We start from the raw sequence: 26,121 nt of genomic DNA on the forward strand, positions 1-26,121 counted from the left end.
TCTGCAGGGAAATGAAGTGGGATGGTAGTGTCCAAGACAGGAGCAGTGACCCAAAGCTAGTGGCCAAGAAAGTAGTAAGCTTAGGAATAGACCTGTACTTTAGGATATAGCTCTGGAATCCTGAGAGGAATCTGGCCGTGACTGTGCACATTCCATATCATGTTTGTTCACAATTGCTATGGGAGGCTCTGGAGACATAGGCTGGCCACCTGAGACCTACCCTCATGGACATGCCATTCAGAAGCAGGTGTCAGTGCTTGGGTCAGCTTCCGCCGTGAGGCACAACTTTCCATGTAAAGTAAGAGGACCGTGGCTACTGAGTGTGACCAAATAAGGGCCTCTCCCGAGGTCAGGCCTGCACAGCTGATTTGGGAAAGATGAGTCTGCCCCAGATGAAGGTAATGAAACTGAAGAAGGGAAAAGGAAAACCTCAAAACAAAACCTGAAGGATGACAGCTGGTGGAGGGCAGGCAAAGCCTGCGTGTGAAGCAAGGGATATAAGGATGGGTTTAGTCCTTCTCCACGCTCTCTCCGCACTCAGACATGGTATAGCTGATTGGCAATTTCTTTAACACTCAGCAGCTACATGAATGTGTCATGTATTCACAACAAAGTCAGTGGCCAATTGAAACTTTGATGACTATGAAAACAATAATATAGAAAGCATAAAGGGACAGCTGCTGGATGAATTATCACAAACAGTGTAAGCACTTAGATCACAAACTTTTAATAACCTATCAGAATACAAGAAGACTCCTTATGTCCCCTCAACAGGCGCTGTCCCCTCAAGGGTCATCTCCACCCTGACTTTAAACACCATAGATTAGCTTTGTTTCTTTTTGAACTTTATATAAATGGATTCATTCAGAATGTACCCTTTTTGTCTGGCTTCTTTTTGCTCAGCATCTTTATGAGATTTATCCATGTTGTAAAGCATAATTGTAATTTCTTCATTCTCACTTCTGGGTAGTGCTAAGCTTGTTTCATGTTACATTGAACCTATAGATAAATTTGGGAAGAATTTATATTTTTAGAATGTCAAGCTTTCCAATCCATGAGTATGACGTATCCTTTCATTTATTGAGAATTCTTTAATTTTCCTTAATATTTTATAGTTTTTGGTGTAAGTATCTTACATGTCTTTTATTAGACATTTTCCTAGGTATTGGTGGTTTTGTTGCTATTATAAATGCATTTTTTAAAATTTCACATTGTTTTAGTATATAGAAATAGTTTTGTTTTTATGTATTGACCTTGTATTCGATGACCTTGTTAAATTAGTCTACTGATTCTTATACTTTGTAGATATTTTTATATTTTCTATATACCCAATCAGACCATCTGTTAATAATGACAGATTTCTTCCTTTCTAATCCTTTTGCCTTGTATTTATTTTTCTTACCTTATTGCATTGGCTAGGACCAGGCCTGGTTTTTGATCCTTGCGTCAGGTAGAAAAATCTTGTAAGGAGTTCCTTTTGATAAGAAAAGCAGCCATGAAGTTGGTTGACTTGTGAATGTCATGTCTAAATTTAAAATGGTGTTATGGTGGTCTACAAACCAACATATTGTACTTTGTTATACATACCCACAGGTATGGACTTAATTAAATCTTATCATCTAGCCACCCTTTTCTTTGCCACACCTGACAAACAGAGATTCTCATATATTTGTGCATGGATCCTTAACAGAGTTTTTGTAGTCAAATAGGGATCCAGACAGCTTACAGTATTCTTCCCTCAGAGGTGGTAGTAAGAGAGGATTATCCAGAGCAACTGCAGAGAGAAAGGCAGGGTTTCTAGGGAGAGAAATGCCATCCTTGGTAACAGTGTGGACTCTGGCTAGTCAGTGACTGGCTATAGAAGACACCAGGTCTACCAGGTCTTCTAAAGTGCTTGAAACTGTCTTAATGAGCAGAAAGGTTTGATCAGCTAGAGTATAGAAGGGAGAATGAGAGCTTTTAGAAGGAACATGAGAAGGAGAGGCAAGGATTACAAAAAGTGATGGCTGCTGGAGTCCAACATGATAGTTGCTGATAGGGGTAAAAGAGAGATCCTGAGCATTTTAGTGTCCTAGAGATAGGGAAAAGTATAAGTCCTTGAGTGGATTTAGGTGTACAAGTTGTACTGCCAGGTGGAGAGTGCAGTAAACAAGAGGACACAGCCCTGAGAGTTGGCAAAAAGCATTCTTCTGTTGTCTTGTCCTGTGCTGTCTCTTACTTTTGTCTTTCCCTATTTCTTTTAATCCCTTTTTTATTTAATCTTTGTTCGCTAAGATTCCTTCTGGGAGGCAATATAATGAAATGAGTAAGAACTGCTTAGGTAGGAATCCTAGCTGTGAGACCAGGGCAAGTTACTTTAAGCCTTGTTTTCCTGTTTGTAAAATAGAGGCAGTGGAAGTAGCTTTCTCACTGAGCTGGGAAGATTGAATGAAATAAGGTATGTAAGAGCAACTTGGCACAAAGTAAATGGTAAGGGGGGCTGGCTGCCTCTCTCTTGGTCTCTCTTCCTTGTTCTTTTCCAGTGGTATTAGTTCTTCTCGTCCATTTTCCTTTGTTCTAGAGCACTTTCTCTCAACCAGGTGTGATGTGATATTTTTGTTGTTTTAGTTGAAAAAAAGGTTTATGCCTTCTATTTTTAATGTACAAAGTAAATGAGTAGAATATCCCTAATTTCTGACAGTGTGGTAAAAGATTGCTGAAATCACAGTGGGAAGCCCTTGCCTCTTCTGCCTTCTAATAGCAGTAGCCCTAAGACCTTGAGCAATTCCTTTAACTCCTTTGGACCTTGGGATCCTTATCTATAAATGTAAGGGCTTGAATTAAGTGTACTGAGGCCTGAGTCTGTCTCCAACTGCATCTTTAAGAAGATGCTAAGGCCGAGTGCAGTGGCTCACAGCTATAATCCTAGCACTCTGGGAGGCTGAGGCGGGAGGATTGCTTGAGCTCAGGAGTTCGAGACTAGACTGAGCAAGAGTGAGACTCCATCTCTATTAAAAATAGAAAAATTAGCTGGGTGTGGTGGTGGGTACCTGTAGTCCAATTACTCAGAAGGCTGAGGCAAGAGGATCGCTTGAGTCCAGGAGCTTGAGGTTACAGTGAGCTACAGAACAAGACTGTCTCAAAAAAAAAGATGCCAAAAGTCAGATCCCTCACTAAATTAGACATGACATGAGGAAAGGACCATGTCTGTTTTGTTTACCATCATATCCCAGCACCTCCACGATGCTTGGCCTATAGATGATAATGAATGAATGAATGATCTTTATGACAAAGAGGGTAGTCCATATACAGCAGGATTTATTATCAGGGTACCATCAACCTTGTGGGCACATCATCTATAACTCTGAGCTTAAACTCAAAGTTTCTAATTGTAGAAAATGTTTATCAGCTCAACTAGTCAAATTTTTTAGCATTTCTTTTCAAACTTCCTTAAGAAGTTCATGATCCCTTTTCAATTCCAATTTGTTGCCATCCTTTATAGTCCTAGGTCTCTGTCATGGTTTAGTAAGTCAGCTGTGCAAATGTAAATACTCTATTTTTGAAAGCACAGGGTATAATTACACAACCTCATAGCACCATCTGCAAGGTGCTGTGCCATTTTCTTTATTTCTCAAGGCAGCATCGCATACCTCATTTTACAAATGAGGAAACAGACTGAAAGCAGGGAGCATTTCTTGGGATTCTGAGTTCCTGCTTTAAATACACTACTATCTCTGACTAAGGCATGCCATAATTAGGCTCCCTCACACATCCTCTAGTCCCGCAGACCTTTGAGAATCTGAGCCTTTGTCCTCACCACTCTCAGGGCCCCTGGTGGCTTTCCTGTAGTGCAGATCTGTGAAACTTTCCGTTCTCGTTCCTCCCATGTTCCATTTTCTTCTTTCCTTCAAATGGTCAATTCCTGGGGGAAGAAGTATTTATAACTAACATTGTGCCTAGCCTTGTAGGGTAGATGTGGTCCCCGCCTTCAAGGTTAAGAATGAATGGCTTATATAGAAATATATATGAAATATTTATAGAATTCATATAGAAATATTTCTTGAACTCTTCCTTTGTATAGAGAACATAAGAGTCCACATATAAGGCAATTTGGGGCAGAAGATACCATATAATTTAGAACCAAAATGATGCGGTACTTACTAAGAGTACCGCCTAGATTTGAAGAATTCAAGTTTAGGTTCTCTTTTTAAATGGATATATGCAGTTCCGGAAACCATTATAAAACTTTTCTTTCTGGGCAACTTTGGTTTACCTTCTGGTATTAGTCTTGTCAGCAGAACTGGTAACTTTTCAAGATATTTCTAAAACCTGAAATGAGAAAATTGAATAATACTACAATTGCTTACTTTCTAAACTTAGATACAGCATCGATTGCAAATAATTATCTTTAGATAAGAAAAGTAGACTTTTCAAGGACATGTAACTTTTGTTTAAATTGGGGCATCATTCACTTTTTTCATTCTTTTGCCAAAACTTTCATAGCAGAAGACTGGTAGGAGGTGGGGGGAGTGACCAGGGACGGTGCTGAGAACTGCCAGAATGCCTACCGCCCTGGAGGAATGGCTGTCCGTGTCTTATCGTCTGACTCTCCCTTCTTGTTTACTAACAATATTCAGACAACAAGCTTAGCTATTTTCTGTGTCTGAATGTCTGAAAACATTTGATAACAATTGAGCGTTGGCTGCCATGATGTCATCAACAAAAAATCACGAGAGAGTATCTAATGACTTCTAAATATAATCTGCTGGTTCTCAACTTATTCCATGTATTCAGGAAAAAGCATTTGGCATTATGCAAGAAGGGAATTATAAAAACCTGTCTTTTCCAATTAGTCGCTGGCAGGACTTTGCAGCAGCATTGCTTATAACCTTGTCATCTGTGATAGAATTATCTGTCTCCTGTGTTCATGCCTGGGCCTAGAATTTGGGATCGGAGGAGGCACCTGAGAAACCAGTTTGCTGGAAGACTGTTCATTCTTATCAGGCAGAAAAGTGATGATCATATAGCTGATTCTACTTAGTATAACCACTAAGAATTAACGAACTCCTAAAAGTGTTTTAGGAGTAAACATTGAGTCAAACTGAAGATGTTAGCAGGTCATCAGAGCCACTAACCACTGACTGTGGTTAACTATTTAACAAGACCTTTGATATAGTGCAAAGTGGCTGGCACAGAAGCTTAAGGCCTTCTTCTCTCCCGCCGTCCAAGGTAGCTAGACAGGGAATGGCCACTCTAACTTACTACTAGAAGACAGCCCTCATAGTGCAACATCTTTAAAATTTGTCCTTCTCCTTTAGATAAAATGCTCTCTCTGGAACAATTTAGCTCCCAGATAAGACAGAAAAGGCAAACCTGGTTTTCTGTTCTTTGGGGTTTTTAGCCACAGTATGTAAGGCACTGTGATTTGAAAAATTCTTGTTATTTTGACCTCTCAGCATCATGTATGGAATGCGTAGTTGGCTTCCAAGCCTAAAGTAACAACTCTGTGTACTTATTTCATGAAAAGTCTTTGCTACCATCTACAAAAAACTGGTTATAAAAGCCTGTCCTTGCAGATTGGTCACTGGGACAGGCCTGGAGCAGATGTTGTGAGCACAAAGGTAGCCAGGCCTTCACCTGTGTGTAGTTAGCCTTTGCTAGGTGGTAGATTGGTCTGTTGTTTTATTCCTTTGCTTTTAAAATAATCTGTAATACCTCTAAAGTTGAGTATTTCTTACTCAGAGCTAATATTTAGAGTTACTTGAGAAAGGACATTTTAAAAACTGTATATTTAATTTGTAAATATGCCCCTGAATATGAAATGTATTTGCCACAGCAATTTTAAGCCTTCGATAAGCTAATGTGTAATGTCTGCCAACACATTTTTGCTGTTTTGTCCTTTTTTGCAAAGATAATTCTTCATGTCTGCAACTCTTGGTATTCTGTCACCACCTGTATTTTTCCTGACCCATCACCTGTAGGATTTGTAAGGATTTTCAGAGCCTCTGGGAAGTAAGACCCATGACCAAAGAAGTTTGGGGGAAAAAAGGCTTGCCTAATTCAAAGTGTCAGATGATGATTTCTGACTTTAAAGAACTTTTAATTGGCTTTAAATGGAGGGTTATGTGTTTTTGTGTTTTGCTTTCTCTGACATGTGACTTGACATGAGATCCAAGAACAATCAGCTAGTTAGAAAGTTTGCAGAGGAAGCATTGTGCTCCCTGTTAATCAGCTGTCCTCTCTCTGTTCCTCCCTCCTCCCTCTTCTGATTTCAGTGGTGCTTCATGCCCCACCTCCAACCAAGATCAAACGGGAGCTGCACAGCCCCTCCTCTGAGCTGTCGTCCTGTAGTCACGAGCAGGCTCTTGGTGCTAACTATGGAGAAAAGTGCCTCTACAACTATTGGTAAGTGGGTAAGTGGAGCTGAAGAAAGGCTGCCCAGAAAGGCTCTGGAACTAGCCATGTTCCAGGTGTTGTCCTGCAGACCCTCAAGGTAGAACATGCCCTTCTTTCATGGCAATATAGTCCTCTAGGTGCAGCCTAGTCCCGTTAGGGTCATTGAGCTGCAAATGAACACAAACCTGTGAAAGCCTTGTGGCCCAGCAGGGAACTCGGTTCATAGGGGACCTACTGAGTCCTTCTAGGGCAAGAGCCTCTAATACTGAGATATTTGATCTGTGGCTTCAAGCCAGGTAATATATACTTCATGTCTATCATATGTTAATGTGAACTTTAAGCACCAAAGAAGTAATCTTCAAATCAAAATATATGAAAAAGTCCTGATGCTTGTGCCCTTTACTTAAGAATATCCAGGCCCCAGGAATGAAGCTTTAATTTTAAATCATTCTTTGCTCTAGAAGATAAACATAGATCGGTGTGAGAGGGGGAGGAGAAGAGTTATTAATTCAAGTGATGTTACAGCAGAAATTTATCCTCAGCAAAGGTTCTAATTCCTGGGAACCTGGAATACTTGGGAGAGGGGACCAGAGAACACCTGACAAAGCATAAATTCTTCCCTCACCCATCCACCCCTACACGTGCACACATGGAGAATTCTTTTAGAAGGAGGGAAAAAGGAAACCGGAAGCAGAGGCTAAAATTATCTTTGAGAAAAATCACTAGAAGTGTTAAACAAGTCCCTGTGACGCAGTGTGTTTGTCACTTCTCAGAGGTACAAATATTCCCTCAGGGCTGCTAGAGATTTAACTATGTTAATACTGTCATTTCCTGGCAACAATGGGCTGCAAACTAGGTTCTGCTGGACCTGGTTACCATGCTAATGGCTTCATTTCAGCTTAATGGTTCCTTCTCTTTTTCTGTTTACAGTGCCTATGATAGGAAGCCTCCCTCTGGGTTCAAGCCATTAACCCCTCCTTCCACCCCGCTATCACCCACCCATCAGAATTCCCTGTTTCCCCCGCCTCAGGCAACTCTGCCCACCTCAGCCCCTGCAGCTGGCCCTGTACAAGGTGTGGGCCCCGCCCCGCACTCGCTTCCAGAGCCTGGACCACAGCAGACATTTGCGGTCCCCCGGCCACCACATCAGCCCCTGCAGATGCCAAAGATGATGCCTGAAAACCAGTATCCATCAGAACAGAGGTGGGTGCTGATTTGGGCTTCCTTAACTGCCTTCCTTTTCTCACTACGAGAGGAGAAGCAGTTAGTCATATTTACCAGGTACCTAAAAAGTTCTTGCATGGAGACATCCTGTGAGGTTAAGACTAACACCGATGTGAATATAACCTGTTTCTATACCACCCTGTTCCCGAAGTACTCCGAATGGTGTGTGGACATCACAACATCCTTGTGGAGTAGGTAAGAGAGAGAGAATGAGTACTGTCCTGCCTTACAGAACTAGAGGACAATGACTTGCCCAGGATACACATTCTTGACTCTCCCAGGGGCAGGTTCCTGTCTTCTCATTGGCTACTGCATATTAGAATTGAACTTATTAGGAAGGATAGCTGAGTGACAGGAGGTGTTATTACTGATTTGATTTTAATACAGCTTAACTGTAGGAGATTAGCTAAGGACCTTATTTATTCATCTACTTTTGTGATAGAAATCTCCTAATTACACTCCAGGTTGTTTTACATTCCTAATAAGGAAATTGAGGCATGGGGTAACTTGTCCAGGGTCATTCATTTATCAAAAAAAGATATAAAGGGAACTTGTTCTGTGCACACCAAAGCTGACCTCTTAAGTCCCAGCCTTCTAAGTCTTATCATCTGTGGTATTCTAGAATTTTGCATGCTTGTGGCCTTCCTTTATATGGCATATTCTAGGAGGCTGTCTTTTTTATTTCCAGTCTCTCTGGGATAAGGAGATAACCATGGGAGAGTTGTCAGTGATGTTACTAAGGGATGCAAGATGGTGACCATTGTATTTCCTTTCTATCTTTCCTGGTCTGCATTGGGTAGGTGGGCATGCAACAGGGCAGGAGAATGGAGAATCTATGAATGTACCATTCATAGGCTTGGCCCAACCCACATGCCTACCAGTATTTACTTGGAGGTCCCTTTATTTCTAGATTGTAGGGGGAAAAAAAATAAGGCACCTTTGTCTGATTCTTATCCCCTTCCTTGCTTGCTCTGAAAGTGACTATATCTTTATGGCTGCATAACGTGGCTGGTTGGTGTTTATTCTGTTGGTTAGTCCAGCAGCCACAAACATTAGTGCTGTACCAAGCCCAAGGGTGAGCACTGACTGGGGGGCTGGCTCAGGAGTGGGCCTCTATTGTGACTGGGAGCTCATCTGGAGGAGACAGCTGCCACTATGCTTTTGGCAATTGTTGCCATGTATTAACAACTTTGTACTTTTTCAAGAGAATTTGGCAATTTGTTTTTTTATGTAAAAATTGCAGATTTTTTTTTAAGTTGGCAACTAATTCAAATTAAAAACAACACTTTGCAGACTAAACAAAACCTCTCTGTGGGCAAAATTACCCTGCATGCCTGCCAATTTGTGAACTCTGGCCTAGATACCATTTGTATTTCAATAGTTTTTTGATGCTTTTAAATAGCATCTTGCTGATTTTCTGTAGAGGTTATTAATTGAGGAGGAGGGATGGGATGGGCATATATTCAGTTTTTTTTAAATACTTAGTAAAGTTTATATTATTTCATGTGAAATCTCTTTTACTAATATTTCCCCCTAAAGCTTTGTTTTTTACCCAGGGGCCTTTTATAACATACTGTATCGATGAGCTGAATTGTGGGGAGAAACACCCTAATTCTGCTAAAGGTTGTTTGTCTTCCTGCAGTGCTGGCAGACTGGGTAGCCTGAGGCTCCCTTTGAAGTAAATTTGGCTCCAGATTACCTAGGCTTCTCAAGAAAGGGAGGTTTGGGTGCCTGAGATTTATGCGTTACCTGCCCTCAAGTGTCCAAAGGGAGAAGCAGGAACCAGAAAATGGTTTTTTTTTTTTTTTTTTCAGGGCGATTCTTCCCTGAAGTCTGCCTGTCCATTAGGGGCTCAATTCCTTTTACACTCTGCCCTTAGGAATGATGGTTCTAAGATAAAAAGACCTCACACATACAGGGGCGATATCGAGATCCTTGAGAGAATTGGGGTGAAGTTGAATAGAGTAAGCTCTTTGAGGATAAAAACCATGATTTAGACCCTTTTCTTTAGATGACGTTTAGCTCTATATCTTATTTGTCCTCAGTGTATGTTTATTGGTAGTGATGACAGTTTGCTAGGATTATACTTTAAACAACTAAATTGTAATCTAGTCAAAAGTACATTCTTACCAGGCACGGTGGCACGTATCTGTAGGCCCAGATACTCAGGAGGCTAATCTGGGAGGCTAAGGCGGGAGGATCTTTTGAGCCCAAGAATTCCGAGCTGTAGTACACTATGCCAATCAAGTGCACTCTATGTTCAGCATCAAGGTGGTGACATCCCGGGAACAGGGCACCACCAGGTTGCCTAAGGAGGGTCACTGGCCCAGGTTGGAAACAGAGCAGATCAAAACTCCCTTACTGATCACTAGTGGGATCACCTCTGTGAATAGCCACTGGGCAGCACAAGGAGACCCCATCTCTAAAAATAATAATAAGGAAAGGAAAAAAAAAGTTACATTCTTAATGTTTTATATAATCTTAGTATATAATTCTTGAAAATTCAATGTATTTTTAAAAAATAAATACTGTGTTCGAAAACCATGATTTATATTGATAATTTCCTTCCTGCAAGGAGGGGGAAAAAACATGAAATTTGGCATGCTCAGGCATGTTCCACTCATTTATCCTGAAAGGCCAGTTGCTCCTGGAAGAGGAGTGCTTTTCCTTCAGCCATCCCAATTTTGAGTTTTTTCATGGTATTATTATTTATGATGCTTACATGTACCAAGTAGAAGAACTTAGAAAATACTCCTATGCTGTGCCCATAGTACTGGCCAAATACATTTTTGGCTTTTATTATACTATATCTCATTACATCTTGAGTTGAAAGTCCCATTAATTCAAACGGAGAGACTCCACTAAGAAATGTATCATCTAAGAATTTTAGAATCCACTGCTCTCTCACTTGTTATAAAGGAAAGAAGCAAAATGAGACAAAATTTAAGAAAATGCTTCTGTGGCAGAAGAATCCTCTGCTCCGGGAGAGCCCTTACGGGCATCAGGATTGTAGTAGGCTAGCGTGATGTCATTGATGGTCAAAACATAGTGCGCCAGGGACTTCAGGAGAAGGTCAGTTGTGTGTAGTGTCTTCTGAAGGAGGAAATGGCCTAACCTGTTTGAGGAAGTTCTTTCCCTCCGTGGTTATGATCAGGGCTTCAGAGCTCAAAAAGGGATTAGCTAAGTTTTCTGGAATTTTGATTTAACAGAAACTACTCATTCCTTAAAGATGCTAGATCAATTAAGAGGTTTAATAAATATACTCAAGTTTTTCTCTTGTTTCTGCTTCCTCTCATAAGGTCCATTACTCTTGAAGTATTATATGTAGCTGTTCCTTTTTGTCCTTCAGATTTTGTAGTTTTTAGAGAGCAAAGAACTTGACTATGATGAGTCACATTTGTAGCCTGACTTGGAATGAAGCGAATGTGTCTGGCATATCTCTTCTCCATGTGCCTGTTAATAGCATGTTATGTGTGGCAGCAAAAATTCACTTTGGGATCCGAAAACGAGTTTCAGGGATGCTTAACGGAACCTTTGACAGACTGAGTAATGTATTTCTAATGGTTAGAGTGCAGGGGGTTTTAGTTCCGAATCTTAAGAGGGCTTATTTTCAGCATTTTATCATGTTTACTGTGGGGTTTGGGTACCTTTTATCAAGTTAAAGGAAATTTCTTTTTATTCTCAGTTTACTGCAAGTTTTTAATGTGAATGAGTATTGAAATGTATCAAACACTTTTTCTGCCTCTATTGAGATATTCTAATTATTTTCTCCTTTAATTTATTTAATGTGGTGACTTATATTGATTTGTATGAAACCAACCTTGCATTCTTATGACAAACCTAACTTGTTTTTTATGCATTGTCTTTTGTACATTACTGAACTTGGTTTTCTAACATATATTTAGGACTTCTATGTATGTATGATTGAGAATAATGTACAGTTTTTCTTTCTTGTACTTGTTGAGTTTTAGCATTGAAGTTACTCATCAAATGAGTGGAGGTTGTCTTCCTTTTTCTATATTCTGGAATAGTTCATGTGAAATTGGAAATCTTTATTTCTTGAATTTTTGGAAGAATTTACCAGCAAAACCATTTGGGCCTGGTATTTTCTTTGTGGGAAGACTTTTTTAATTATTGGATCAGTGTCTTCACCTTTTATAGTTTTGCTCTGGATTTAGTTGGATAAATTTTTTTTCTAGGAATTTGTATGTTTTGTGTGGGTTTTAAAATTAATTGGTATAAAGTTATTCTTGATGTCCTTTTACAAATCTCTTTAGCATCTGTAGTTGTCTGTTTCAATTTTGATATTATTTGTCTAGACCTTTTTTCCTTTCTTAGTCTTGGCAGACAATATTGTCTTTTCAACAAATCGACTTTTGGCCTGCTTATTCTTCTATTGGGTGTTTTCTATTGCATTGATTTCTGCTCTTACTAAAATACTTTATTTTCTGCTTTCTTTGTGTTTATTCTGTTTTTTTTAACTTCTTTGGTTGGATGATCATCTCATTTGTATTTAGCCCCTTTTCTTTGTAATATATAAGCATATAATGAAATAAAATTTCTTCTATGAGTGTGGTGACCATACATGGAGATTTTCCCAGTTTACTTCTAGTTTATGCCTTGTCTAGAAGTAATTGCTAATAGCTTCCCCTTTGACTCCCCAAAGTATCCTGGTTTAGACAATCAGTTATTTGGTCTCCATATCCAAGTCTTACTTTAGCTGTATCAAGTTCTGATTCGTGATATTTTTAAAATTCAGTTCTAAGTATTTTCTATTATTTCTTTCAATTTTGGAGTTCTTTACAAATATGTTTCTTAATTTCTAAACATATGGCATTTTTCTAGTTGCCTAGACTGTATGATTTTTATTTAAATGTCATCAGGAAAGTGTTTGAAAACCATTATAGAAACAATTGTAGAAACAGTATAGGCTCGTGACTCTGGAGTTAGACAGACTGACAGACCTAGGGTTGACTCCCAGCTCCGCTGCTGTATGTTGTCAGACAGGTACTTCACTTCATAAGCTTTGGTTTCTTCACCTCAAAATGAGAGAATAGTAGATACCACATAGAATCGCTCGATGGATTAAATAAAATCACATGTGGACAAAGAAGATGTTAAATAAATGTTAACTTCTTTGACAATTTTACTTTTTAAAAATCATTTTTGGCTGGGCACAATGGCTCACACCTGTGATCCCAGTACTTCGGGAGGCGGAGGCGGGAGGATTGCTTGAGCCCAAGAGTTTTAGACTAGTCTAGACAACACAGTGAGTCCCCATCCTCTACAAAAAAAAAAATTGTTTAAATTAGTCAGGCACGGTGGCGTGCACCTCTACTCCCAGCTACTCGGGAGGCCAGGGCAGGAAGATCACTTGAGCCCAAGAATTTGAGGTTGCAATGAGCTGTGATTGTACCATTGCACTCCAGCCTGGGCAACAAAGCAAAACCCTATCTCAAAAAAAAAACACTTTTATTTTCCAGAAAGTATACTAAAGAAATCTTCCTTAAATGATGAATGATGTAGATACCACAAACTTTAGAAACTTAATTGCTTCATTGTTTAATATTAACTTTTTAAAATGTAAAGCTGCCTTTTTCCCTAATCTTTTCATTGTCAAACTTACTTACATTATGTGTACAACTAATACTTTCACCATCAGATATCCTGGGGGGCATGTCTCATTTTCATCACCTTCCTTCTCCCATGTTTGATCTTAGAAACTAGACAAACATCTTGGCCTAGAAAGCTAGAAAGGACCTTTTTTTGTTGTTGTTCCTTAGCTCTCAATGCCTTATCCTAGCATAGATAGGCCAATTTGAGTCTAAGCAGCATTGATGGGCCTCTTGGAGTCCTGGGAGTTGTTTCAGAGTTATTGGGTGTGCTTTTAGGGACACTGTCTGGCTCTTGGTTATATGGCAGAAAAAATAAATGTTAATATGAAGTTGGCACATTGCCGCCAGTAATAAAAACCAGCATTCTCTTTCTGAAAAAGGAGAATGGATATTGGGTAGGGAGCTAGTGGGCTCTTTTTGATTTGTGTGTGGCTTGTATGTGTGATCGGCGTCTCCCAGTTCCTTAAGGTCTCCCCTTATATTTGCATAGCTTCTGATTTAGCTTGAGGGTTGCAGGGAAAAGGTGGGACAGTTGAAGGTAATGTATATTGAGAACTTACCAGTGTGCTGGGCCCTTTGTGCAGGTGTCTTGGCTGTCCTTATGTTATTGGTAAGGAAACAGGCTCAGAGCAGTCACATAACTCACCCGAGGTCACACAGCTAGTAAGTGGTAAATACCAGATTTCAGCTCAGTGTCCTGACTTCACAGCTAGACTGTGTTGTTGCTTCTTACCCAGCTATGCTGCTTCCGTGTTTTCCATCTTCTGCCTTTTAGCCTTAACGGGAAAATTAAGTGTGCGGTGTTGGTTTCTATCAGATTTTATATGTCATCTTTCCGGTAGGCTCTGAACCATCCCTACTTCACCTGGCACCCACAGCCACAGTGTAGCCTTCGTCAGATCTTCACTTTTCTCCTTTTTTCCTGTAAGCATTGTGTTTACTCTGTGTGTTGGCAGCAGAAACCGAAAAGGAAATGCAGAAAAAGCATCTAACGGTTTTCATAACGTAAACCAAATGTTGGTAGCGTGGGTGAGCTCTTGGGAGGAAAGGCGCTATATAAATCTAACAAATAAATAAATAACTGGTTCTTTAAATAAACTGGCACTGAAAAAGCCTTAATCTGTGACCTATTGAATTTAGGCTTATTCGGTAGTCAGGAGTCCTCTGTGCTCATCAAATGTGAGTTCCTTGCTCACAAGCTCTGTTGGTGGGTGGGGGAGGGAGGAGGTTAAAGGGAGGAAGAAGAGATTTGTTAGGAACCAGGCTGCTCCAGCGTTGAAAATGATTGTCTGCTTTGGTAAATAAGAGGCATCTTTGTCAGAGCTGTAGTATGTATACAACACAGTCTTAGATACTTCAAAAGGACCATGTGAGAAGGGAGGGGGGGTTCAAATGAAGGTCAGTGAGTCAAGTTCACAGAATGTATTTTGAGGACAAGAACTGAATTACTTTATTTATCTCTGCAAATAAAATCCATTATCAGCAGCAAGCTCTCTCAGAGAATCTTTTTTCCAAATGTGTTGGTTTTGTGACCTCCCCCCAAGATTCCCTTTGCCACCTCCACTCTCTCAATACAAACCAGTGCCGAACCGTCCCAATTGTAGAATCTGTTCTGCAGATCACTGGCCTCCAAGCTTCACCCTTAAAGTTGTGCTGTGGGGAGGGGGTGCGGTTGCTGGCTCTTGCCCATATGGAAGTACCTTTTCCTGAGGCCACAGTGGGCCAACTCTAGAGTTTCATTCTGGAAAGTGAGAAGTTGAGCACTGAGCGGAAGTGGGGTGATCGGGCCTGCCAGCTGCAGGGCTCTGGTTACAGAACTGAATGGTACACACCATCTCGGAGCTATCAGGGGAACTGGTTTGTAGAGGTCACCTTGGATGGTGCTAGAATGGTGGCAGAGGGAAAAAGGACAGAAAATGGAAGGCCTTGTTACTGTTCCCTTCTACAAGTAGCATAAAGTTTGGGCACTTTACAAAAATAAGGCCTTACAAATATCTTCTTTCTTTTCTGAGCAAATTCCCTCCAGGTTTGCAGTGTGCTGCTGGTGCCTGTATTCTAAATGTCAAGTGTAAACCTGCGTTGCAAATTTACACTTCTTCAAAGACCATTAAAGGGTTTCTTTAAATAACAGCAACCTGATGAAGTTCTGCTGTTGTGCACTCAGTGCCCAGTGAAAGGCTCTCGCCTCACTGAGCCTCCTCATGTAGTTTGTAAAACTTGTTTAAGACGTTAGCCAGGCAAATTCTGAGGCTTTTGGTGTCTTGGGATCAAGGGCTAAGTATGTGTAAATTGCTCAGTGATCTTCATATTATAAAATGATCTTATGGTTCTGCTTTCAGTGGATAATAAAAACTCACCCAGAACATACCATGCCATGCTATACTGTGATCTAAACAGTATTTTATCTGCACCTAAATCTCTTCAGTTAAGCTTTTAAATCTTGATGTTCTAGAACTGAGTTGGCCAACTGTTCCCACAGATTCAAATCAAATTCAAATTATTTGATTAAAGCTATTAATAGACTTCAAGCTAAAAGTAGAGAATAAGACCTTAGTATTACAGGATTATAGTGTTGATTTTTTTAAACTTCATTAAAATTAATTGTTCTAAATCCTTTATTTTTTCTTTGAACACTGGCTCCTACTTTCTACCTGAGGCTATATATTCACAAATTCATTTCTTTATACACATAGATCAGCACCTGATGCCTATTTCATGGTTTGAGGGTCACTCATCTCTAACCTCCACACCCACCCTTCTAAAGTCTGTCCCAACCTGTCAATGATTATGGCAGGGGCAGAAACCATGCCTTGTGCACAGGGTTGTATTTCACCATTTCGGAACCATCTGAGAGAGAATACATCCCCATGTCACAGATAAGGAAACAAAGCCCAGACATTTTGCTTTCAGTCACTTCCCTAGTAAGGGATTGCAAGCTTTCCGTTCTACTACACTGCCCACCCAACAGGCGAAAGGCGTTTGGCAAACATCTGGATTTATCTGATAGCTACAAGCTACAGGGTGTTATGGATATTTGCTGTTGAATAACAATAACAAAAGGTTTTATTGTTTTGTCTGATTATAAAGACAATGCCTATTTATTATTAAACTATAGTTGAGCCAAAAAGGAAAGTCACATAAATTTATAACCACCCCAAAGATAAGCAGTGTTAACGTTTAGGTGTAAATCTTTCCACAATTTTATACAACACCGTAATACTTTTTCTATTTTTGCTAAACTTTTATGCTCTATGTACTATTTAGCAACCCGCCTTAATGTCAACAATACCTTTACAGGTCCTTACATATTTGTATATTACATCATTTCTAATGGTTACTTTCAACTAAATGGCTATATGACAACGTACTTAGCCCATTCCTTTGCTAGACATTTATGTTGGTGACCATCTTGGTAACTATATCTAATGATCAATGATTCAAATGCTATTTAAATGCCAGGCACAGAATTATTAACTGCCTGCTCATCTTCCAAGTTAAAAGGAAAAAATATTTCTGTTTTTACTTTGTACTTTTTTTATTACCCATGAAGTTAAACTTTTTTTTATGACCATTGGCATTTTTTCTTTAGTAATTTTTCTGTTTATGCCCTTTACCCATGTTTCCCTTGAAATACTCATCTTTTATTGATTTTAAAGGCTCTTTATGTCAGTAACACTAACATTGCTATGTCTGTTAGAGATTTTTCTTCTGTTTTGGTTTTGTTTCTGGTGTTTTCTGATTATTACAGATGTTTTTTCTCCCTGGTTTGATGTTTTTCTTTTGGTTTTGTTTCCAGTGTCTCTTTAACTTGTAGAAATTCATACAGTGAGGTATATTCATGTTTATTTGATTCTGCTGTTAATATGATACTTAGAAAGGTTTTTCCTCAACCCAAAGTTATGTAAAGGTTCATATATATTTACTTTCATATAATGGTTTCACTTTTTACATTGAAATCTTTAATCCATATGAAATTTATTTTGGCATGTGGTATACAATGGGATCTAAGTTTTTCCCCCACTAATTTGAAATGCTAACCTTAACAAGTAGTAAATTTGTAATATACTTGACAGTTTTTGACTTTCCATTTAATTCCTTTGATCTACTAGTCTTTTATTCCTTGCATTACTGTTTTATTATAGTTTTATCAAAAATTATTTAATATTTTTTAGTAAAGTTTAGAATCAAGTTGGTTGGAAAGGCATTTGCTTTTATAGAATAATTTTCAGCAAATCAACAGCTTCAAAGTCCTAAATATTTTTCTCTTTACTTAGATCTTCTTTCTTTTCCTCAAAAAACAATTTTAAGATTTATATGAGCTATATATTTCCTAATGATTCCTAGGAATTTTATGTTTTTTATTGCTATAGGTGGTGCTAAAAGTGCTCTCTTTTTTTACTATATTTTCTTACTGGTTAATTTGTACTTTTTAGTCTTTAAAAATTTATGTATATGTTTGTGCTATTTGCAAATAATTATTCTTATATATTATAATATTCAGATACATAATCTGACCCATCTGTACAGATAGACTATGCATGCAGTAAATATACATGGAAAGATAATAGGCTATCATGTTATCACTTCAATTATTATTATTATTATTTTTTGCTACTCCCTGACTCAAGAGCTTTGAAATGTGCAATGTGATTTTGGGAGAAGGGTAAAATGCCCCGAAATAAGCATTAGTAAGTACTTTGCAAATGATTTCATTAATCTGAACTTCTAGTCCCCAGTGCTCAGTTATAGTAAGTTTTCATTATGTCTCAGTTAAACAAGAAAACTTCTTTCTTCTTGCAGATTTCAGAGACAACTGTCTGAACCCTGCCACCCCTTCCCTCCTCAGCCAGGAGTTCCTGGAGATAATCGCCCCAGTTACCACCGGCAAATGTCAGAACCTGTTGTCCCTGCAGCTCCCCCACCCCCTCAGGGATTCAAACAAGAATACCATGACCCACTCTATGAACACGGGGTCCCCGGCATGCCAGGCCCCCCAGCACATGGGTTCCAATCACCAATGGGAATCAAGCAGGAGCCCCGGGATTACTGCGTTGATTCAGGTTAGCATCAAAGCATGCCTTTCATTTCTTCATGCTCATGTTCGTGTGTCTTGTCTCGTGTGTAGGGCCTTGGGGAATAGTTTATAAGAATTGCCCTCAAAGAACTTAGGAACTAGTAAAGCAGACAAGTGTAGGCACAACTGAATATAAAACCAATCAGAAAAGCAGTGCAAATGCTAGGAAGTGCAGTAGGCATTCAAAAGTGGTACAAAATAAACCTCTAAGACTGAAGGTTGTTGGGCTTCATTCTTGGGTGGTACCTTTTTAAGACCTATTAGCTCAAGAGTCACTGGACATAGGGAACATTATTTCTGTATTTTAGTCCTGTCCCTAGTTTTGTGGCTTTGTTTTTTAGTACAACAGAGCCATTGAGCTTCCAGTATAGGACAGGATTTTTTCTATTTTTGAAGTGAATGGTGTTCTGAGGAAGCACCTGGTATTTCATGGCTGTGGACTGGATACATCATGGATACATGATGTACTGGATACATCATGGAAAAGGCTGTCTTGTCAGTTGCTTCATGGGATTCACTGCTGTATTGCAGTGCTTGCAACTAGGAAGGTTCTTGTGTCCTGCACCAGCTGCTGGTATAAGCAGGAAGAGGTTTAACATGTTAGGACACCTATTGTTTGGTTATGGGATACTTCTTGCCTAGGAACCTAAACATATCAAGAAGTTTGAGCTGTACTTGGGGGAGCTGCTCCTCCCACTCCCCATTCACTGCCTCCATATTTTGTAGGGCAGGCATATTAAATGAGACCATTAATGGAAAGGAAAATTAGAATTCTAGAGCTTGCACACTTAGAAACTGTTTCCTCCTCTTCATTTCCCCTTTGCCTTTCAGAAATGACTTAAACTTTTTCACTATTTTTTTTGCAGTTGGTGCTAAAGGAATTTGAGGATAGTTGGTAGATTTTCAACTTTTCCCTTATGTGCTTTTCTCAAAGACCCTGGGGCAAGTTGACACAGTTTGAACTTGATTGGTTTTTGCAAATAGAATGGGATATAGAATTTGTTCTTGGCCTTCTCTGAGTTAATACATAGATTGCTACATCCAGGCAGAAATCGGTTATGGGAAAGACTGGGAGGTAGGCAGAAGGGAGACATCTGTTGCTTTATGACAGAAAAATTACCAAGTGTCAGGTAGCGATAATTTGTAAAAATTTCCACTTGCATTCCTTTTGAAGGTTTTGATGTATTTTTCCCTGGAGTAGGCATGACCAGCAACATTTTTTCCTTTGGGATTGACATTTCAATCTGTCCTGATGGGTTTTTCACCCCACCTCACTCCCCAAAAGCAAGATACTCAACACACGTTACCATATTGTAATTCTTTGATCTGAGTGGTGTCCCCACGGTAAAGACTCATCTCACGTGGGCACAATTCAATTCACTGTCTTTCCTCTCGATGGACACCTTGATAACATGATGCCGAAAGAGAAGTGATCACTTGAGTGTGTTTTGATTTCAGTGTAACGGTCGCTACGTGGCAGAATATGTGCTTTGCCAAACCACAGTCTCCCACCCCTGCCAGTTCTGGTGTGGACTTCATAACTTCAGATCCCTTAATCCCTTTGGCCTAAAAATACTCTCACCACTTGAAGAAGAATTTTATGTGACCACCAGCAGTAAAGGGGAGCAAATTGGAAAAGATCTAAAGCAATAATACTCTTCCTCCTCTCCACCTTAAAACCCAGGAGTCGGTATAGGCAGGAGGCCAAGCTTGGCCTTTTGAAAGCCTTTTTTTTTCCTACCATTAGCTCATTCATCAGATTTGGTATTAACTAATTTCTAAAATGAGTGAATTATGAGAGTGAGGCCTCATTTCTTTCCCTCCCATAACTCTTGATTAAGAGTGTCTTCCTTTCAGATGGTGGGTTATAGTGTTTCCCATATTGCTTATTGAGATGGTAGCTCTTTCCCTGATCAAGGCCAAAAAGACATAACCTCGGAGCAGGAGAAGGTTTAGGGGCTTTTACAGAGTTGCCGTTGATTGATCTTCTGCTTCCACTGCAGAAACTATTGACGGGAGTGTGTCCCCCTGTGTTTCCCTTTTAGAAGTGCCTAACTGCCAGTCATCCTACATGAGAGGGGGCTATTTCTCCAGCAGCCATGAAGGTAAAGAGCTTGCTTTTTTTGTTGTTGTTTTTTAAGTAATGGTCAAGCTTAAAACTGCTCAGTTTCTAGGCTAAGATTTGAAATCATAGATTAAACCTTCCTTAGCTCATGAATATGAGAGCTAATTGATAATAATTTTCAGTTATTTTGCACATAGGCTTTAAGGCATGCTCCTAAGCACTGTGAGGGCTGCTGTCATTTTCAATAGCGATAACCCTAACTTTTAAGAGTTTATGGGGGGGCCGGGTATGGTGGCTCATGCCTGTAATCTTAGGACTCTGGGAGGCCAAGGTGGGAGGATTGCTCGGGGTCAGGAGTTCGAAACCAGCCTGAGCAAGAGCGAGACCCCGTCTCTACTGTAAATAGAAAGAAATTAATTGGCCAACTAATATATATAGAAAAAAATTAACTGGGCATGGTGGCACATGCCTGTAGTCCCAGCTACTCTGGAGGCTGAGGCAGCAGGATTGCTTGAGCCCAGGAGTTTTAGGTTGCTGTGAGCTAGGCTGATGCCATGGCACTCACTCTAGCCTGGGCAACAAAGCGAGACTCTGTCTCAAAAAAAAAAAAAAAAAAAGTTTATGGGGGGAGGGAGGAGTGGGAAATAAAAAAAAAAAGAGTTTATAGGACAATATGATGAAAAAAATGAACCCACCTGGTTTCTTCATTTTCAGATAATGGAGGTTATATAGTTATATAACACCATCGGCCTAAACTATAATTTAGCAATTATATCAGTGAGGGTGCTTTTATATGGGTCCTAGGATGTCTTAGGAGTTTTAAAATGTGTTTCTAGGTTTTACTTAGTTTGGGTGCTAGGGTGGGTAATTCTTCATTGTAATTTTTATTATATAATAACTGGTTGCCACTTTTAACATGGGAGGGAAATTTAAGGTGTTCTTCACTAGCCTTGAGAGGGTTGGCAGGGAGGTGGGAGTATGGGGGATGGGGATGGAGCAGTTGGTGAGACTCTATTGAGGTATATACAAAATGCATTATAGAAGGACACAAAGAAATGTTTTCTAATTGGATAAACAAAAATACCTCAAAGGAGAAACATGAGAACAGATATAAAGCAATTTACCCACAATCCTGGATTATCACATGTCCTGACATTTATTTGTATGTGAAGGTGATGGTTTTATGTCAAGGGTGTGCTGTCTGTCCCAGTGCTGTGCTCAATCCCTTTGGGACCAACTAATTCAATAAATCTCTGAGATAATCTCACTATAATTAGGAGCAGGAAAGTGGGCAGGGTTGAGCCTGTGATTTTGCCTTCCTTAGCACTGACCTACTAATTAGAGTGAAAGTAATTTGGAACAAATAAGATGCATAAGTGTTATACAGCATATGACTTCAAAGAAGTGGTCACAATGGAGCTAGAATCTCAGTTTCCTAGAGGAGCTTGCTTTTGAGCTAGTTTTGTTTAAAATATAAACTTTTGTAGTTTATTCTTAGCACAAGCAATAAATATTGGTTAGACAAAATTTAGAAAATACAGACAGGTGAAAAGATAAAAATTAAATCTCACTGTCCAAGGATAATCATTAACTTGCTATATAGTCTTCCAGTCTTTTCTGCGCATACATAAATATAGAATTGTACAAGCTTTCCTGTTATGAATGGGGGGCCTGTTCTGTGGCCAAATGTATCTTACTTAATAAACTTCACCTTGTGCTTGCCTTAAAAAAAAAAAAAATTGGCCAAGCATGGTAGCTCATGCCTGTAATCCTAACACTCTGAGAAGCTGAGGCAGGAGGATCACTTGAGTTTAGGAGTTCAAGACCAGCCTGAGCAAAAGCGAGACTCTGTCTCTACTAAAAATAGAAAAACTAGCCAGGTGTCTTGGTATGTGGCTGTAGTCCCAGCTACTTGGGAGGCTGAGGTGGGAGACTCACTTGAGCCCAGGAGTTGGAGATTGCAGTAAGCTGTGATGACACCATTGCTTTCTAGCCCAGACGACAGAGTGAGACCTTGTCTAAAAAAAAAAAAAAATTATACAGATCATACAGAGCTCATTGTTTTATGGTCTTTGTTTTCTTTTAACAATAGTCACTAATTCATATTGAACACTTACTATGTTTCAAACACTGTTCTAAGTTCTTTACATGCACTACTCTAAGTTGTTTATTCCTTATAGCAGTCCTATAGGATAGCTATTTCTATGGGCCTAATAATACAATGAAGAAACTGAGACCCAGCAATTACAAGTTTTGCCCAAGACACATGGCTATGAGGGTAGAGCCAGAATTGAGCCAAGCTTTGTGTACTCCAGAGCCCCTTATCTTCATCTCTTTCCGCACTCTATAGCCAATATTATCTCTGTAGCAGCATTCATCTATGATTTCCCCTTAAATGGCTTCACAGTACTCATTGCATGGGTATGCATTTAGCTGATCACCTGTTGCTGAAAACTTAGGCATTTCCAGAATATTCACAAATGAACATTCATCTAGCTAAATCTTTTCACATTCCCTTGATTAATTCTCAAAGCTAAATTCCCAAAATTTCTGGGTAAAAAGGGTATGACATTTTTTAAGGCATCTGCTCTCAGTTTTTGTGAGGGCCTGTGTTTTGTTGTTTGTTTTAAGTGCATTGTCACAGATTTTTAAAATTTAGGATTTCTTTAAAGAAGTAATTAGATGTGAATCAAAAGGAAGAAGGAGCCTTTTGTTGAGGAGAATAATTGAGCTTTCAAAGCCGCTAGAAGTATTTGTTGAATAGCTCCTGCATGAATGGATGACAATAGCAAATCAATGGGCTCTTTTAACAGAAAGGAGCCCTGTTGGGTACTAAGATGGAGTTTGTGGGGCATGAAAAGCCTTGAGAGGTAGGCTCAGAGCTTAAAGTTATCCTTCTGGGCAAAGGCATAACTTGAGATGGTAGGTTCAGAACTTCCCTTCTGAACATTGAAATAGGGAAGATTTTTTTTCTTAGAACAGGTTCACCAGAAGTATGCCTTGCTGTCTGTCAAATACATCTCTCCATAAATATCTAGATTAGTGTGGTTCCTCAAACCTGTGGCATCAGCTTCACCTGGGACTTGATAGAAACGCACAGTCTCAGGACCCACCCCAGACCTACTCAATCAGAAACCCCAGGGGTGGGACCCAGCAATCTGTTTTAACAAGCCCTGCAGGAGATTCTGATACACCTTCAAGTTTGAGAATTAGAGAGCAGTGATTCTCCACTTTGGCCATACATTAGAATCACCTGGGGAGCTTTTGAAACTTTTGATTTCCAGGCTTCATCCAGAGCAATTAAATCAGAAATTTGGGGGTGCAACCCAGGCATTAGTCATTTTTAAAGCTTCCTGGGTGATTCCAGTGTTCATGCAAGGTTGACACCCAGTGGTCTCTAGCATTATAGACGAAGGTCAAAAGAGCTGATAGCCATGAAGCATTGGCTGGTTTTTAGAAGTGATTAGTTCACAAGAAAGGTATGTGGTAGCTGCTTCCGAGTGACTTGCTTAGATGTAGTTTCCCTGGGCACCTTGTGAGATTCTGAGTGAGTGTCCAGCGCTGGAAGGGAGGGGCTGTCTACTGGACCACTGGCTGTGATGGGCACAGCTGTGTGGGGCTCTCTTCCAGGTTCCTAAATGTTTCTACAGCAGCAGTTGATGTCTGCAGCAGGCAAACTAGGAGGGAGTGGGGGAAGAGAGGGAGGAAAACATTTTACATAATTACAACATTTAGGAAAGAGCATGCTCTTAAAGGAAATATTTTTAGTAAGGCATTGGGTTGCTTACTACACACTACACACAGACTATCTGGTGAGTTTGTGTGTGTGTTTCCCTCCACTCTTTCTCATTCCTTTCCCAGACTCCACACACATCGAACAAGTTAGTTTCAAAGAGACCAGGATTTTTAATTGTTCCAAATTACCCTGACATGGTTCTTCAGTCCTTTTACAGGCTTGACCACAGATGCCTGTGAAACAGTTAGAGAAACAAGTGTTTCTGATTGGCATCTGTGATTGCTAAGATAGCCATCCTGCCTTAAGTGTTCACCTGGAATCCTTGACTAATGTTTTGAATCTTTCATTTCCACTTGGCCCCTTAAACAGGTTCTTCCTTCCTGCCACCTTTATTTGAGTGATTAGATGGTTGTGGCCACAACTGTTGGTGCAGATTTAACTGACTTAAACTTCACTTAAACCAATAGCATGTACCAGATGTTTTAGAGAACTATATGAGGCAATGACAAGAAACCACAAAATACACTAAAATGATACTTCTTATAGGCAGGCTTTCATCTGATTAGTTTTGAAAACCAAACCAAGAATTTAATCTAGATTTACTGGTTTTTCCCCCCTGTACTGTGGATATACTATCCTTACCTTAGAGGAAGAAAAGCTCTAAAAATAACATGGCAAGTTTGACAGGTGTGTAAACTTTAAAATAGTTCACTTATAATGATTTTATAATAAGACCATTAAAACTTTACTGGAATGTCAAAATACATATGAAAGGTTGGGAAATATATATAGCTTCGTGGTAACCAAGGTAAACAGCATGAAGCATAATGGATTATGAAAGTCTTATTTATAATATAAAATATATAGTATACATACTATATTATATAGTATGTATATAATATAAAGTATAATTTGTCATAGAAGTAAAAAGGTTTCCTGCTACCAAATTGGAAAATAAATTTATCAGGAGTCATTGAAACCCTGACTTAAAAGTTAGCATTATATTCTTAAAATCTTTTTTTATGGACTATAGAATCTCTCATTTGTTCGGATATTTATTTAGTACTTAGTATGTGTAAGGTACAGTGAGGACACTAGGAGAGCCAGGATATGGTCCTTATCCTCAACAAATTAAGAATCCTTGATGGATATAAGATAAAGCTTTAACTATCATTTATTATATACTTATGTACCAGGAGCTATTCTTAGCACTCTGGTATAGAGAAATAGATCAATGAAACAGAATATGTATAAACTGATTAAATTCTCATAACAACCCTATAAGGAATTATCTTCCCCAGTCTTTCAATGAAGACATTGGAGCACAGAGAGATTAATTTATCTAAGATCACACAGCTAATTAGAATCCATTAGTCTAGCTCCAGGGCCTGCCTTTCTTAACTTCCACCGTACACCATGTATTTTTTGTGTCTTTTTCTCCTTTATGTCTGTCTCCCCCACTTGGGATATAAGCTCCATGAGAACAAGGACTGAGTCTATATTCTTATCCTTGCTATCTACCCCTGTCTGGCATAAATATTTAGTGGATTAAATAATAAATAAATGCCAATAAAATATAACTTCCTTTGATGTAGTTAAGCAACAGAGAAATCATGCTTATGACTAAGAAAACAAAAATGAATAATACAAACCTCAAAACAGTCTCAGTTGGGCAGTGTTTCTCCGGTCCCAGACCTCTTAAAAATGGTGCTGGTCCTGCCAAGAAGCTACTTGATCTGGGCTGACTAAAGGAACAGAGAATAGCAAGATTATGTCTTGGCGCCTTTACTCATGGATTTTTCAAGTCACAGTGAATCCCTCTCCAACTCTGCTGAAAGCCCTTCACTGCAGAGCGCTTTCCACCGCCTGCCCCTACTGCATATCCTGCTCACGTACACCTGTACGGAACAGCCAGGTGAGGCAGCCTGAGAACAGAGCACAGGGAGCCATAGTGGTCACTGATCAGACAGGAGCTCCTGGGGCTTCTCCCTAGAAGCGTGCTGGTGAAGGACACCGGAGTCCTTACACCTGG

At 39.5% G+C, this 26,121-nt stretch overlaps 1 protein-coding gene across 2 annotated transcripts in view; it reads left to right on the forward strand.

The window, feature by feature from the left end:
- Positions 1 to 26,121, forward strand: part of ETV5 (ETS variant transcription factor 5) — a 58,789-nt gene that overhangs the window by 20,671 nt on the left and 11,997 nt on the right. For both annotated transcript variants that reach the window (XM_076003297.1, XM_012789672.3), the window contains exons 6-9: positions 6,255 to 6,384; positions 7,306 to 7,578; positions 18,015 to 18,274; positions 20,334 to 20,393. In XM_076003297.1, the coding sequence (XP_075859412.1) occupies positions 6,255 to 6,384; positions 7,306 to 7,578; positions 18,015 to 18,274; positions 20,334 to 20,393 (723 nt within the window). The remainder of the gene's footprint in view (positions 1 to 6,254; positions 6,385 to 7,305; positions 7,579 to 18,014; positions 18,275 to 20,333; positions 20,394 to 26,121) is intronic.

This window comes from Microcebus murinus, chromosome 1, assembly GCF_040939455.1.
Source record: "Microcebus murinus isolate Inina chromosome 1, M.murinus_Inina_mat1.0, whole genome shotgun sequence".
NCBI classification, from domain to species: domain Eukaryota; kingdom Metazoa; phylum Chordata; class Mammalia; order Primates; family Cheirogaleidae; genus Microcebus; species Microcebus murinus.